At 35.8% G+C, this 14739-nt stretch overlaps 3 protein-coding genes across 4 annotated transcripts in view; 2 read left to right on the top strand and 1 right to left on the bottom strand.

Annotated features, from left to right (window-relative positions):
• abhd14b (abhydrolase domain containing 14B) lies at positions 1 to 5328 on the bottom strand. Of its 2 annotated transcripts, none has more exons than XM_077197815.1 (4): positions 5301 to 5328; positions 4895 to 5127; positions 3603 to 3844; positions 1 to 3471 (listed from the first exon to the last, which is right to left on the bottom strand). In XM_077197815.1, exons 2-4 carry the CDS (start codon positions 5109 to 5111, stop codon positions 3292 to 3294), a joined length of 639 nt encoding a protein of 212 aa, XP_077053930.1. In that variant the 5' UTR covers positions 5112 to 5127; positions 5301 to 5328; the 3' UTR covers positions 1 to 3291. The 2 variants fall into 2 exon arrangements, with proteins under 2 accessions (XP_077053930.1, XP_077053931.1); XM_077197816.1 differs by having other exon boundaries at positions 5277 to 5305.
• Positions 5028 to 14739, top strand: part of mst1 (macrophage stimulating 1) — a 23600-nt gene continuing 13888 nt past the window's right edge. The window contains exons 1-10 of the mRNA XM_077197788.1: positions 5028 to 5153; positions 7631 to 7822; positions 10537 to 10681; positions 11167 to 11282; positions 11368 to 11482; positions 11843 to 11979; positions 12057 to 12177; positions 12614 to 12732; positions 14290 to 14461; positions 14554 to 14684. Coding sequence (XP_077053903.1) covers positions 7768 to 7822; positions 10537 to 10681; positions 11167 to 11282; positions 11368 to 11482; positions 11843 to 11979; positions 12057 to 12177; positions 12614 to 12732; positions 14290 to 14461; positions 14554 to 14684 — 1111 coding nt within the window. The 5' untranslated portion in view covers positions 5028 to 5153; positions 7631 to 7767. The remainder of the gene's footprint in view (positions 5154 to 7630; positions 7823 to 10536; positions 10682 to 11166; positions 11283 to 11367; positions 11483 to 11842; positions 11980 to 12056; positions 12178 to 12613; positions 12733 to 14289; positions 14462 to 14553; positions 14685 to 14739) is intronic.
• The window catches only part of LOC143706169 (uncharacterized), a 24808-nt gene continuing 23308 nt past the window's right edge, over positions 13240 to 14739 (top strand). Inside the window, exon 1 of the mRNA XM_077197827.1 lies at positions 13240 to 13244. The gene's annotated coding sequence lies outside the window, so the exon portion shown is untranslated. The remainder of the gene's footprint in view (positions 13245 to 14739) is intronic.

The following is a 14739-nucleotide window of genomic DNA, read 5'->3' on the forward strand; positions in this document are numbered from 1 at the left end:
TATTTTCAAATTGTTTATTACAGAGAATCAGTTATTAAATAATGTTCATATTTTTCACTTCAGTGCATTGTGTAGTGTTTATTTTTCTGGTGTATTCAACATGTTATAGAGGTTCATCAGAAACATTGTCATGGGTCCCAATGTTAACGTGTGGCATCACAATACTGTACTTCATTCTTAAGACCTGCTTAAAATATACTTAATGATTGGTTTTTAGTTGCAGTTTCTCATTATCTGTCTTTTGAAAGCAAAAAAGTAAAAAAATGCACTATTTTGCTCAAAAGTATGTTGAGCATATTATCACAAAAGCGGAGAAGTCGCCAGAGAGAAGTCTGTCATTTTCGCCTCAAGGTCCAGTTATGATATTTTGATCAAACATTATGGGGTCAAAAAATGAATTATTTACAAAAAGATCTTTAACATGCATTTATAAAATACTAAATTTTCATTTCATGCAAACTTTAATTTGTTCTTATGCTTACTGTGAACGATTCATCGTTGTAAAAATAAACTGTTTGTTTCTCAATCTTTCATTCAAGTATAATAACTTCTGAAACGACATTACTTTTCAGGTGATGTAAAACAGGCTTACAAGTTTCAAGCGATAAATGCTGGCCGTGTATCAGAGATGTAGATCTGGCCTCATTCTGGTATGAAACACCCAGTTTTCACCATCCAATCAGTTCCAGATGGATAAAATCAAGTCCCGCCTACATTATTATCTTATTGGCTGCGTCCGAAAGCTTAAAAATGTTCCCTTCAGAGGATGGATTCCAAGGTAGGAAGGCATCAATTGTGTGACCAAATCCAATAGTTAGCTTCACTTCCTGTCGATTTTTGAAGGCAGCATAAATGTATCCTTCGCTGCCTTTGATATCCCACAATCCTGTGCTTTCCATTCTGTGACAGGTGAGCTAAAAAATAAAGCGTCTGAAAGTTGCGGTTGGTGGTCAGTTTGTGTTTAAATGTAAGTTTCTGACCAACGTTTCCCAATTCTGATGTCACTTCTAGTGAGGAATTATTATTGTATTAATTAACAGGGTTCGTACGGACTCTGTGAAATGAAATTCCAGGACTTTCAAGGACTTTTCAAGCACTACTTTTTTGGATTACAAGGACCTCAATCGGCAATTATCAAACAATGTCTTTATTATTATTTTTATTTATTTCATTTTATTTTTTTACTCAAATTAAACATAAGGTATCTGATGTTTCTCAGACGGGCTGCAGTGTTGATTTAGCGTGAAAATTTTATTTTTTCAACAAAAAAACACCACAATATTTTGAATTAGGGATGCACAGATAACACTTTTTGCAGAACGAGATACCGATACCGTAACCGATCCCTGAATTTTCACTGCATTTGTAATTTTTAAATGTATTAGTAGATAAACCAAGAGAATATAAATCATATTAGTTGGCTTCATTTGTTCATCAAACATATATTTCTTTCAATTATTTTCATGCTTAATTAAGCCTGCTAAAATATATTGTATGAGCTTCAGTTACTGTACATTCTATTGCTCTATCATATTGTATCTTTCATTGAATAGCACAGAACATATTTACACTAGAGCAGCTCCAGCAGGGTCAGTGCTGAGGATTGGGTCAGTGAAATATCAATTATTTAATCCAATTTTGATACTTCAACAAAAACTTCCTGCCTAATTAATGTGAATTTAAAACATTATTAAAGGTAAGCAGTCAGCAACAATATAAGAACGAATAATCAACTTACAAATAAATACGATAGAACAAAGAAAGGCTACAAATGAAATAAACAGTGTTTTTAGAGTTTTTCGGGTAGATCTAACAGGTACAGAAATTTGAATAAAGTAATAAAATGTGAAAAAATTGCATATTCATTACTGGATAAATTAAATATAGATGGATCTTTTTGTAAAGTTGAAAAGTGTAGCCTATTTAGTCAAGAGCAGTGAGTAATTTAGTTGTCCATTGTTTAATTAACATTAAAACAGCAGTGGGTTTGTTAAACTGCCCCTTTAAGACCGAACGCACGGACGCATTTGAACATAGCTACTTCACTTGAGATATAACTGACTTTGTTTACTAGGATACTCGCCAAGATGGGCGTTTTTACATAATTTTGTGTGAATTCGTCCGTACAAGCGCAAGACGTTCAGTATTCGCGCTCGGAGACGCCGGTTTGCGGGGCGCGCGCTTATGTTTGCGTTCATGGAACTTCTTGACTGCAAACGTCCAGTAATAATGTAGGGAATCAATCGTTATACATAAACCAAGTAACAGTTCATGTTTTACTTTACTTACATATATGATTTAGTTTTCATCCAAATAATACGTGCTGAGTGAACGATCAGCAATCAAGAGCAATCAAGAGCATTCAACAGAACTGCGCTCTCTCTCTCTCTCTCTCGTCAGTTAACGTTAATAATAAGCTACATGCCTCGTTTTATTGTCTTTGCCATTGACGTCCGACTGAACTACAAACCTTCCACTGATTTCCTTCAAAACTTCCTTCTGTTTAAAGGGATGCGCTCGACCAACTCGCGCGTCTGTGCCGCTGCGCGCTCAATCCACTGCGCGGTTTCCTCTGATCAGCGAGCGCACCACAGCTGTGTGTTACACACGCTGCCTGGGAGGCCTATCGGTTGTCGGTATCGGAGCATTTTTACATGAGCTCGGTATCGGTGCATCCCTATTTTTAATAATTCAAGCACTTTTCAAGTACCTCTTCAAAAATATGGCTGTTTTCAAGGGTTTTCCAGGACTTAAATTTCAAAAAGTCAAATTCAAGTACTTCAAGCACTTTAAGCACCTTGACTACGAACCCTGAATTAAATATTAGCTTAGTTATCACCAAAGCTCTCTCTATTTTGTTGTAGATCATTAAAGCGCTACGCTGCCTCAGAAGTCTGCCTGGAATTATCAGTATCGTGAGGAACCTTCATGGGAAAACGCTGCCAACGAAGTCATTGCCTGATAAGGCAGCGAGGAAACAAGTCAGGCTTACGGACGCAGCAGCCACTGACTATCCTCTTTCAATCAGAAGTACATCAATTTGGGTTGCAATCAGCAAGTCTCGTTGACTTAAGTCTTCAGCGCATCTAAACAAATGCCAGGTGTCCACATGAAAAGCTTTGCAAATAATAGCACAAAAAGATGATTATGCAAGGTTGCATAGCAAAAAAGTGAGTGTTTCTGATATGATGATTCAGTTATGAAGTATAAGAATTAAATGTACTTAATATTTGTTATGTAATTAATGTTTTCAATTAGTATACTTTTACTCTATTAGGGTTTTTAATACGATCACAACAACTGTAGGAAGTCGAGGATTGCCTTGTGCCAGGTCTCTGGATCATCAAGGTAACAAGGATGCCCCGCCCCCTTCATTAACAACACCTTATGATTGGGTAGATGGCTCAGGTTGATTAGTGACGCTTCCCCAAGCTGAGTGTCCTGGTCTCCATAAACTATAAGAGCTGGAGTCTGTGCAGGTACATAAGGATGAAAATCAGTTTTTAGCCAGGGATAGATAGATAGATAGATAGATAGATAGATAGATAGATAGATAGATAGATAGATAGATAGATAGATAGATAGATAGATAGGTGTGTCACCTGTATGCTGCTGTACTGCTCTGCTGAGATCTTCTCTGTACAGATAGGAGCTACAGGGATATAGGCTTTGACCTGCTCTGAGTGCTGGAAGAGGAACGGCAGCGAGTACATGCCGCTGAGAGATGGGCTGATGACCACCACAGGACCCGTGTTCAGACCCTCACACACCTGTCTGAGGAACACAGCCGGAGCCAGCTGACCCACTGGAGCCGGAGCCGGAGCCGCCTTAGACTGACCCAGGCCTGAACGAGCAACGACACACACACAAATGAGCCGCTTTAGGAGGAGAGACAGCAGACAGTGATCAGTTAGTGAGGGAGACTAAATGTGTGTTCACACTCGGCATGTCTGGTTGGATTAAAACGAACCCTGGTGCGATTGCTCTGTTACTGCAGTTCAGTTGAATAAATGTGAACGCCGCAATCTGCACCCTGGTGTGTACCAAACAACAGGACCGAGAACGCTGAAAAGATGAGTCCAAACAACCCTAGTGCGGTTCAAATGAAATATGAACACGACACGGACAAGACATCTAAACTAACCAAAATGTAATTATATATATATATAAAATGTATTAACAATATATACTAATAATATAATAATAGCGAATAATATATTTAAATTACTTTTATTAACAAAAAGTATGTATGGTAATACCATGGGTTTTGTCATGATATTATAGTTTTTTTAATAAACATATACTGTATGCTTTACAGCACTTTCCATATGTCTATTTTACATCACTGTCCATATTAAAGGCAATTGAATGTTATTGTAATTATTTATAATAGTTAAATATATAATCATAATAATATAAATTAATTTAGCAATATAGCCATAATAACAATAAAAACGAAAATATATTGATATGTTTAAATTTTACAGAAAGTACCATGTTTTTTGACGGCATCACAGTCATACCAAAGATTTTAATTATGTTCCATGCTAATATTATGGAACATAAATATGGTAATTATAAGTAGCCTACCATTATTACCATCTGATGATACTATCACTGACTGTGGTATATTTTAAAGTACCATGGTATTACCACCAACTGATGATACCATCACTGTAACTTACTATGGTATTTTTTAAAGTACCATTAGCCCCATCTGATGATACCATCACATCACTGTAACATGGTAACCTATACCCTAAAGTACCACGTATAGTATTACCATCTGATGATACCATCACTGTACCATGGTATACCTTAAAGTACCATAGTATTAGCATCTGATGATACCACCGTCACTTTACCACCATGGTATTGTACACCTGTGGCTCACCTGGCAGGTCTATTGCCACAGCTCGGTAGCCCGCGGCAGCAAGAGTCTCCAGAGTCCCGATCTTCAGCCAGTTTTCCGATGAGAACCGGATCCCGTGCAGCAACAGGACGCAGAGTTTGCCGGTACCGCTCGACGGAAGCGCCTGTTGGTAGAACAGCGTCTGATCTCCGCAGATCTCCACCCGAACCGAGCCTTCTGACATCTCAACCGAACACATGATGAGTGAGAGAACTCTGGAGAAACAAACAGAGGAGCAAAGGTCACGCGCACAACACTTCGATTTCTGAAAAGATTTATATAAACAAACGAAGTTAAAATAAGTTACAATATAAAGTATTGGAACAATTTTGGTAGGGTAAAGTTCAATGAACCAACTATGAACCTGAGTATAGCAAAGTTTTTGTACCAGAGTAAACTACGAGTCCCGGAAGACTGTCAGTTTTACCAGAGTGACACACTGACCTCTAGCGGCTCTGTCGACATTGACAACCTTCAGAAATGCTACATAAAACATTTACCTCAGTGATTTCTCATCATAAATGTATGGAAGCTTGTTTCCGCCACAGAATGAAAAATAAAAAAGGTGATTGCGACTTTTTATCTCACAATTCTGACTTTATTTCTCAGAATTGCAAGATATAAAGTCAGAATTGCGTGATATAAAGTCGCAATTGCGTGTTATAAAGTCAGAATTGTGAGATATAAAGTCAGAAATGCGTAATATAAAGTCGCAATTTGGTGTTATAAAGTCAGAATTGTGAGTTATAAAGTCAGAATTGCGTGATATAAAGTCGCAATTGCGTGTTATAAAGTCAGAATTGCGAAATATAAAGTCAGAATTGCGTGATATAAAGTCGCAATTGCGTGTTATAAAGTCAGAATTGTGAGTTATAAAGTCGCAATTGCGTGTTATAAAGTCAGAATTGCGTGATAAAAAGTCGCAATTGCGTGTTATAAAGTCAGAATTCTGAGATATAAACTATTCTGAGAGGAAAAAAGTCAGTATTTTTTTCCCCCATAGAATTGGACTTTATAACTCGCAATTGCGAGTTTATATCTTACAATTCTGAGAAAATATGTCAGAATTGCGAGATGTAAACTCGCAATTATGTGTTATAAAGTCAGAATTGCGTGTTATAAAGTCGGAATTGCGAGAAAAAAAGTCAGATTTCTTAATTTTCTCTCTCGCAATTGACTTTATAACACTCAATTGCGACTTTATATCACGCAATTCTGACTTTATATCTCGCAATTCTGAGAAATAAAGTCAGATTTGCGAGATGTAAACTGGCAATTGTGAGAAAAAAATCAGAATTGTGAGATAAAAAGTCGCAATTATTATTATTATTTATTTATTTAGTGGCGGAAACAAGCTTCCATATTAATGTACTAGTCGCACATCAGATTTTAACCAGCTCTATGCTAATCATTAATTCAAGATTAATTTATTCTTGAATGACTGAATTACAACCAGCTTTTAAGCATATTAGGTTATTTGTTAGGCTACTGAATAAAACCATTTTTAACATGTCATGCATTAGCCTGCAATGTGGCTAAATTGTTTTGGCCTTTTGATTATTTTTGAATATATTTGGTTTTTAATTTTGGCAAATTGCTCATATTTAGCTTTCCACAAGTTTTCCATTAGTAATGATGAGATGGAGATTGGAAAGTAAAACGCTATTTCAGGGTTGCCAACTCTCGCATTTATTGCGGTCATTTGCATTGACATCGAACGTGGTGAGAATCGGTTCCTGACGATCCAAATGAGCAATCCGATCTAAGTGCGTCTTGAGGGCATTTATTTGCATATGGTTTTCAGGTGGTTAAGTACTATGTGATCACCTACATGCTATAGGCTAATAGTATGTTAATGGAACCATTGTTTCAAATTGCCCTCTTTCATGTGTAAAAGAATCTTTTAAGTGAAGGTGAATCGTTTTTACTTGCTGCCATCGTATTTGTCTTTCACTGAAGTCCCATCCATTTAAAAGCATAATAATAGGCTAGCTTCATAATTTATTTAGGCAATTTTTCTTTTCTATAGTTTGATAAAAGAAAAAGACAAAAAGCTATTTCGTTTAAGAAAAAATAGAAATGAAGGTAGATTTTGTTGTAATTTGTAAGAAATACTGATTTTAATAGAGTATAAGATTCGTTTTGATTGTGAAAAACTATTTTGCATGAATCGGTTGAATGATTCTATGATTGAACGATTTAATTAGCCTACTCGTAGCCTAACTGTAAAAAAAATATGATTATTAAGTTATGACAACATGTTTTTACATTGCTTTAACTCATCAAAATAAGTTATACTAGATTCAACTAATTCTTTTAAGTCGGTTTGATGTAATGTAAGTTGATATTACTTAAACATCCAAATCGATTGTACTTTTTAAAAAAATCAGTTGTCTTTCAAACAAATTGGGTAGAAATCCATAACAGGATGATGTAAGAACAAGTCAAGTCACCCTCATTTATATAGCGCTTTTAACAATACAGATTGTTTCAAAGCAGCTTTACGGAGATAATAGGAAATTACAGTAACAGTTTTGGCTTTACAGCAGCTCTAGAACAAAAAATAGCAAATACTAATAAAGATATAAAATAAAAAAGTTATTATTATTTCAGTATTAATAAACAGCTTTATTTATTTATTATTATTAGGTTATTAATGATGATAATGTGTTGTCATTATTATTTGATTTGTTTGTTTCTGGCATATGTTTACTTTAGCCGTCTTCATTGGGAAATGTCCCGTTCTGTCAGAGTAAACACACACCCATAGCACCCCCTTCATCAGTTCATCCAGTGGAGAAGAATCAAAGTCCCTCAGATGAGCTCTGCTGTTGGAGAAACGCAGCTCTTATACCATGATTTCACTCTTCTTTCTCACAGCGCTGGTGCTTTGGCCTGATGCAGTTCATGGTAAGATCAATCCTCTCAGAAATAATGCTTTCTTTTCACATTAAGTGTTATAAAACATTAAATATTGTGTTGTTTTTTTAGACAAACAGTGCGTACCTCAAATTGCTAGAGGTTCCCAAACAGCCAGAGAACATGTGTAACTCGATACAAGTATTTACCATGGTAAACCATGGTTCTACTCAAACACCATAATAAAACTATGGTTAAAGATCCTATTCATTATGATTTTATTATAGTTACAAATAACTGCAGTAACTGTGCTATTTTGGCTAAAACTATAGTTACCAAGGTATATTTTTGTAAGGAACAGCATCGATTGATCCATATAAACAAAGTTTATTTAAATAGGATGTTTTAAATATAATATTTCAGTTGAGTAACTTTGACAAACAAAGTAAAAATGTGGAAATACCATGGTAAATGAATATGATTCAGTGCCATATATGATATGAAAGAAAACGATATTTCTATCACTTCCACAGTGCTCTTGTAAGCAAATGAAATTGTGGCAAAGTTGCGTTTTATGGTCATGCACACAGGCACATGTTCATGTAATGAGTTTAAACACAAGCATATGTGTTACAGCTGTGTCAGATTGTGTTTACTGTGTAGTTATTTGGGCATCACTGCGTGATCGTGTCGTGTCACTGGGAATTTAGTGAAACAGATGTAGTTTACAGATTCAAAGGTCATGTGTGTTTAAGCACCTCTGAGAGGACGTTACACTACAGCGTTATAAGCCGCCACAAAAAGGATTAATAAAGAGTTTGCTGGAATCACTAATAATAATGCGGCAAAAAGGTTTTTTAGAAAATAAACCGTGGCAATTGCATGTTTTTGGACATTCACTGTAAAAAATGTTTTACAATAAGGTTTCATTAGTTAACTATTTTAGTTAACATGAACTAACAACGAACAATAGTTCTACAGAATTTATTAATCTTACTTAATGTTAATTTCAACATTTACTAATATATTATTAAAATCAAAAGTTGTATTTGTTAATGCACTGTGAAGTTACATGAACAAACAATGAACACCTGGATTTTTATTAACATTAAAGGGGTGGTTTACTGCTTTTTTTCTTTGCATGATTGTGTTTATGGGGTGCAATATAACATGTCTAAGTGTGTGCCGTATCAGTTTGAGCCAGAATCAGACCCAGAAAGAGGCAATGAAGAGAGTCAAGCAGAACCTCCCCAAACACGGCTCTTACAAAACGTTTCTGAATGGTACATTTTATTATTATTATTATTATTCTATTCTATTCTTTTCTATTCTACTATTATTATATAAGAATTACAATACGCTGTTACTTGAAAATGCTACTGCTGCTTATAGCTTTTGAGATACGGTTTTCCCCTGATTAAACATTTAATATAACTGAATAAATGACTGAGTAATACCGTTTTTTAAAGTTATTGTTTTATCGATATAATGAACAACCATTTATCTTCTATTCACAAAACTTAGTTTACTCAGTGTATCGTTTTCTTTAGGTACACGTTTGTCTTACACACACAAAATAGCAACTAACTGGCTACTATAATACAAACAGCGTTGGCATTGGTTTACGTTCTTGATCAAATACAAGTCCTAACAACTGCTGCCTCTGGTTTTAAAGTTGGAACTGCTTCATGTTTTAGTAACAGTTTCTTGTTGAATCCGGCATTTAATTTGTGGAGATTCTGGAAGCTGTCTTCCGTAAAATGCGCAGCACAGAGAGCTAAATTACGATTGTAATTTTCAGGAACATAATCAAACATAAATTGTAGCCATTGTTGACGAACTACAGCATCCGTAGGAAGCACGAACACAGAAGACCTGACAGCTGGGTGAAAATAACACACTTTCGACGGCATGGCTACTGCTCTCCACTATAACTCTTCCTCTTCCACAAAGCCGCAGAAATATGGCCATGCCCCCTTTTTTGCATATTCCGGAGGGAGGGTTGATTATGGGTTAGTTACGTACAAAACCCGGGAAATATCTCGTTGTAGTCCCATTCGAGTCGTTTTTGTAGGCTTTAAACTTCCTGATTTTTAAAAGACGATATCTCTGCTTAAATTGAACTTTCAGCGCAGCAACTTTGCAGATACTGTTCATGCACCAACAGCAACATTACACACTATTTAAAATGAAAAAAGTGAAATCGCAATCAACCACCCCTTTAACAAATATTATAAATACGGTAACAAATGTATTGATCATAGTTAATTCATGTCAGTTAATAATGTTAACCAATGAAACCTTATAAAGTGTTCATTATATTGCATTAGACAGCATTGTTTTCATTTAATAACTGACTCAGAAAGTAAATTGGTTTTGGGAGTTTTAAGAGGTTCAACTTTATTTTTGTTTATTACTAATTATATCCAAAGTGGTAAAAAATGTAAATGATCTGAATAGCATGGTAAATAAATAATGATTTAGTACTATGGTATATATCAAAGTATATACAACTTTTATTTGAAGCTATGAGGAGGAGAACTGCTTTATAGATTAAACGAACTAATGTAATAATTGATGATTTTTACAATGGAACTGAATCAACACTGAACTGACTTTTCTTTTAGAGCTGCTGTATGTTTGAATCATTTTCCTGTTATCACTATAACTACTTTGATACAATCTGTATTGAATAAAGCACTATAGAAATAAAGGTGACTTGACTTAAAGCATGTAGTGACAATGGTTGTGATGTGTTTTAACAGCACACCGCAGCGCACTCAACGATTTCCAGCGATCTGAGGGGAGAGAGCTGGTTCTGAAATCCTGGAACGTAAACCGTCTGACTGAACTTCCAGGAATATCTCTGGAGGATTGTGCTAAACGCTGCACTGAGAGTCCAGAATGCAGGTCTCGGTTCCTCACTTTTATTTACAATTGAATGAAAATGTATTCATTTCAATTTATATTAAATGTAATTAGTTGTTTCGGGGGGAGGGTTTTGTCTAGGACTTTAGTACACTTTACATGCATGTAATTTCAGAAATATGTTGTCTTTTGCAATTTAAAATATATTAACTTTAACAAATAACACACTACAGTTAAAATTATAATCAAAGTTTAAAGCATGACAAATGATCATTAAAACATTGATTTAAAATAAAACTTTGAATTCGACATTATTACAAACTGCACTTTTGAAGAACTTAATGAAAGTGTAATATATTAATATATTATCTGTAAGATTTTTTTTATTATTATTTGAAATACACTACAAGTGCACATTTTAATATATTTAAGCACACTTTGTTCACAAGGGAATACAGTTTTTATTTTGTTTTTTTTTTAAATATGTATTTGAGTGCAGCTTTCTGACAAGAATGTGAACTTTACAGAGCTTTCAATTACGAGTTTCGTCCATCTGTGGTGTGTAAACATCTGCCCTGGGTGGGCGACGGAGACAATGCAGACGTCAAGAGAAACGTGAACTGTGACCTATATGAGATGAAAGGTGAAAAATTGCATCTCGAAATGTGTTTCAGTAGATTTTGTCTGTTACATAAAGTATCATAAAGTCAATGTTCTCCTGTACTCAGTCTATGTAAGGAAATGCATCGTGGGTAAAGGAGAAGACTATCGAGGGAAAGTGTTGACGACTATGAGTGGACGAACATGTCAACAGTGGTGGTCCAAATTCCCTCATGACCACAGGTATGAGTCAGACATCATGTATAATATGTTACAAAAACGTAGCTTTATGTAAAGATTTTGTATTTAAAACATGTTGTTTTTTATTATTTATTTGTTAGACAGCAATACGTACAGTGGTCTCGAAAGGTATTTTAAAACTGTCTGAATGTCATTGCATTAGATACAAAATATTAAACCAAGTTGCATCTGCAAACAAATGATGCACAAGCTTTTCTCAGAATTAAGAATTAAGCATGTGCTGATACATCATGCACATTAAGATCAATATTGTGTATTAAGAAAGTAATGTGTATGTATATGTGTGTATATATATATTACTCTTTGATTCTTATAATGATATTAGATTGATGTTTGGAATAGATGGACTCCGTCTGCTACTAATGGCCTGGAGCTGAACTACTGTCGTAATCCCGATGGCGACCGCATCGGCCCATGGTGTTACACGACTGACCCTGAACGCAGATATGAGAGCTGCGACATCCCTCAGTGCAAAGACGGTGAGGCTCAATACTCAGACTGGCAGCACACTGTCTAAGAGCGAGTTCTAAGTGATGTTTTTGTGTTTCTGCATTAGAGGTGTGCATCACTTGTAATGGGGAAGACTACAGAGGTCAGGTGGATCACACGGTGAGCGGTAAAGAGTGTCAGAGATGGGACCAGCAGTATCCTCATCAACACATCTACCAGCCAGAAAAGTAAATATAACATAACCATGTACCATAGCCCTAAAGTCACACTTAAAGACATGAACCGGAAGATGCGATAGACTTTTCCTCTCAATTGTGACGTATATCCGAGTGAAACGGATGAAGAAGAGGCCGCCCTCATCATCAGAGAAGAGATTTTGATATAAAAAAAATATTAAAGGCACATTTGGAATCATGAATCATTTATAATAAATACTACAATATTCCATAAAAATAAGAATGATTTTAATAATGTCAGAATGTAATTGCATTGGATGAAAGAATATCATAGTGTCTGTATCTGCGCTCAAATGATGCAGAAGCAACTGCAATTTTCCGAACCATTTTTTGCACTGAATTTTAATCAACTGGTGTTGCAGTAATTTTTAGTGGATGCTGAAATAATAATGTAAAATGTCTTTGTACCTGATGTTTGTGTAATCAGATATCCTGATAAAAGTTTGGATGATAACTATTGCCGTAACCCGGACGCGTCTCCGGTGCCCTGGTGCTACACCACTGACCCGGCGGTGGAGAGAGAGAGCTGTGATATACGCAAGTGCCGTGAGTGTTTCTGATCCTGACCACGAGGAGAAATATTGCATTTCATAGTAGTTTACAATTAAATGCTTAATATAGGTTTTCTTTTTTAATTGCATGACTTTTGGTATTTTCTTTGTCTCCGACATGAAGATAACCTTGTTGCTGATAATAAATAAATAAATGATTAAATAAATAAAATGTGTGATTTTATAAGCCTCAAAAACTAATGCACTGGTAAAACCACTATACTATAACAAAATATTAGCAATATCTGTGTTGCTTGGATAAAAGTTTATCTTGTTTGAATGCACAGCTATTTTTCAATTGTCATCATAGTAAGGACATGCATTTTATAATAATTTGTTACAATATCTGTAGAAAAGGTTTTATATAGAATCTTAAAGAGTTCCATCAGGCACTTCAAATATAGAACCTTTAAGGGATTCCCATCATTGAATCATTTTGTGTATTTAGTTTTAATACATTTTTAATTTTAATAAAATGTTATGAATGAAGCAGCTTGCGTAAACATAGTTGAAATAACCCATTAAACATTAAAGCATTATACAATCATTAGTCCTTTTCACACTGCGCTCAACCCCGGGTTATCGTCGCTCTAAACCCCGCTTTTAACACTGGGAAAAGAAAGGTTTCACACCTGTAATTTAGATGCGGGGTTAGCAACACTTTTAACCCAGGGTTATGAGCAAGGTTAGCACTGCTTTTATGACAGTGTGAAACAAAGCTTTGTTAGAATGTTGTGTTAAATAGGTCAAGTGTGAAAAGCCCTATAAAAAGAGATTTCCCCTTATAGAATATTTTGGACATAAAGGGTTCTTTATACAATTGAGTCGAGAACCCTAGGGTTCTGTACTGATCCTTATTGAACTTTTTTTGTAAGAGTATGATACATAGTAGCAGGGGTTAAACAGCCAAACCTTGACCTCTTTGGTTTTATCAGTCTTTATAAGATAAAGAGTGTAAACAGAAGCACTTTACATGCAGGATATACGGTTAGCGTATAGGCTTTGTGAAGAAATAAAACACACGAGGTATGCAATATCCATGTGTCCATGAAAGCTTCGTTCAAAAATCAAAGTTTATAGACACACATATCAGAGATTAAGTCTGTTTTTCAAACAGTTTTGATGCAAAGTCAACTTTAAAATGCTTGCACAACACTAATAACCTTTAACAGTCGTTTGCATTCTGTTAGCAGTGCATGAATTTCAATCTCCATGCAAATCATTTGGATTATTATTCATTCATTCTGTTTAAAGGACACAGATCTTCATCTTCCCGGGGACATCACTGTCATTTCCAATCCCATCAGTGCTTTTCAAAGAGACAACTAAATAATCGAAAATCAGAAACTCGAGAGCACAACATTAATAGCAGTTTATTGCATTGGGTTCACAAGACGGACTACAGTATTATTCTTTATGAATATACAACGACTGATCCATCAGGAGCTTTAGAATATAGAGTTGGTAGGACAGCATCTGTCCAGTATCCTACTATACTACTAACTAAAGTCCTTTTAACAAGTAGCCTACATACTCTGCTTTCATCCTGCAGCCGGGTCTCCCAAGCGCCGTTTTCGCTCCGGCTACACCACTAACTGTTTTCGGGGTCGTGGAGAGGATTACAGGGGCAAAGTCAACGAAACAACCTCTGGAATCCCTTGTCAGCGCTGGGACGCCCAGAAACCCCACGAACACCCGTTCTTCCCCAAAACCTACGAGTGCAAGTGAGTCGAGAGGGGCTTGAATATGTCCTGAAAATCTATAGAACTGATTGCTGATTGTGACTTTTTTCTTTCTTTCCTCTTTCCACCTTTAGGGGTCTGGAGGAGAACTACTGCCGTAACCCGGACGGTTCGGAGGCGCCCTGGTGTTTCACGTCCATCTCGGAGATGAGGACGGCTCTCTGCCTGCAGATCAAGCGCTGCGCTGATGACATCGAGGCCGAGGGTACAGCTGACGCCCACTAGTGATTAAAAACACCAACTGCAGTTTCATTTTTTAA

The sequence above is a fragment of the Siphateles boraxobius genome, unplaced genomic scaffold (assembly GCF_051911475.1).
Source record: "Siphateles boraxobius isolate OS27281-9 unplaced genomic scaffold, OSU_SipBor_1 41, whole genome shotgun sequence".
Classification (NCBI taxonomy): Eukaryota; Metazoa; Chordata; class Actinopteri; order Cypriniformes; family Leuciscidae; genus Siphateles; species Siphateles boraxobius.

What these genes read in the sequence shown, in the direction of transcription:
- abhd14b (XM_077197815.1), bottom strand. Translation starts at nt 5,111, where the DNA reads ATGTGTTCGGTTGAGATGTCAGAAGGCTCGGTTCGGGTGGAGATCTGC. An exon ending in TGTGGCAATAGACCTGCCAG is followed by an intron (nt 3,845 to 4,894) that starts GTGAGCCACAGG and finishes TTGCTCGTTCAG; the next exon opens with GCCTGGGTCAGTCTAAGGCG. An exon ending in AGCAGTACAGCAGCATACAG is followed by an intron (nt 3,472 to 3,602) that starts GTGACACACCTA and finishes GTACCTGCACAG; the next exon opens with ACTCCAGCTCTTATAGTTTA.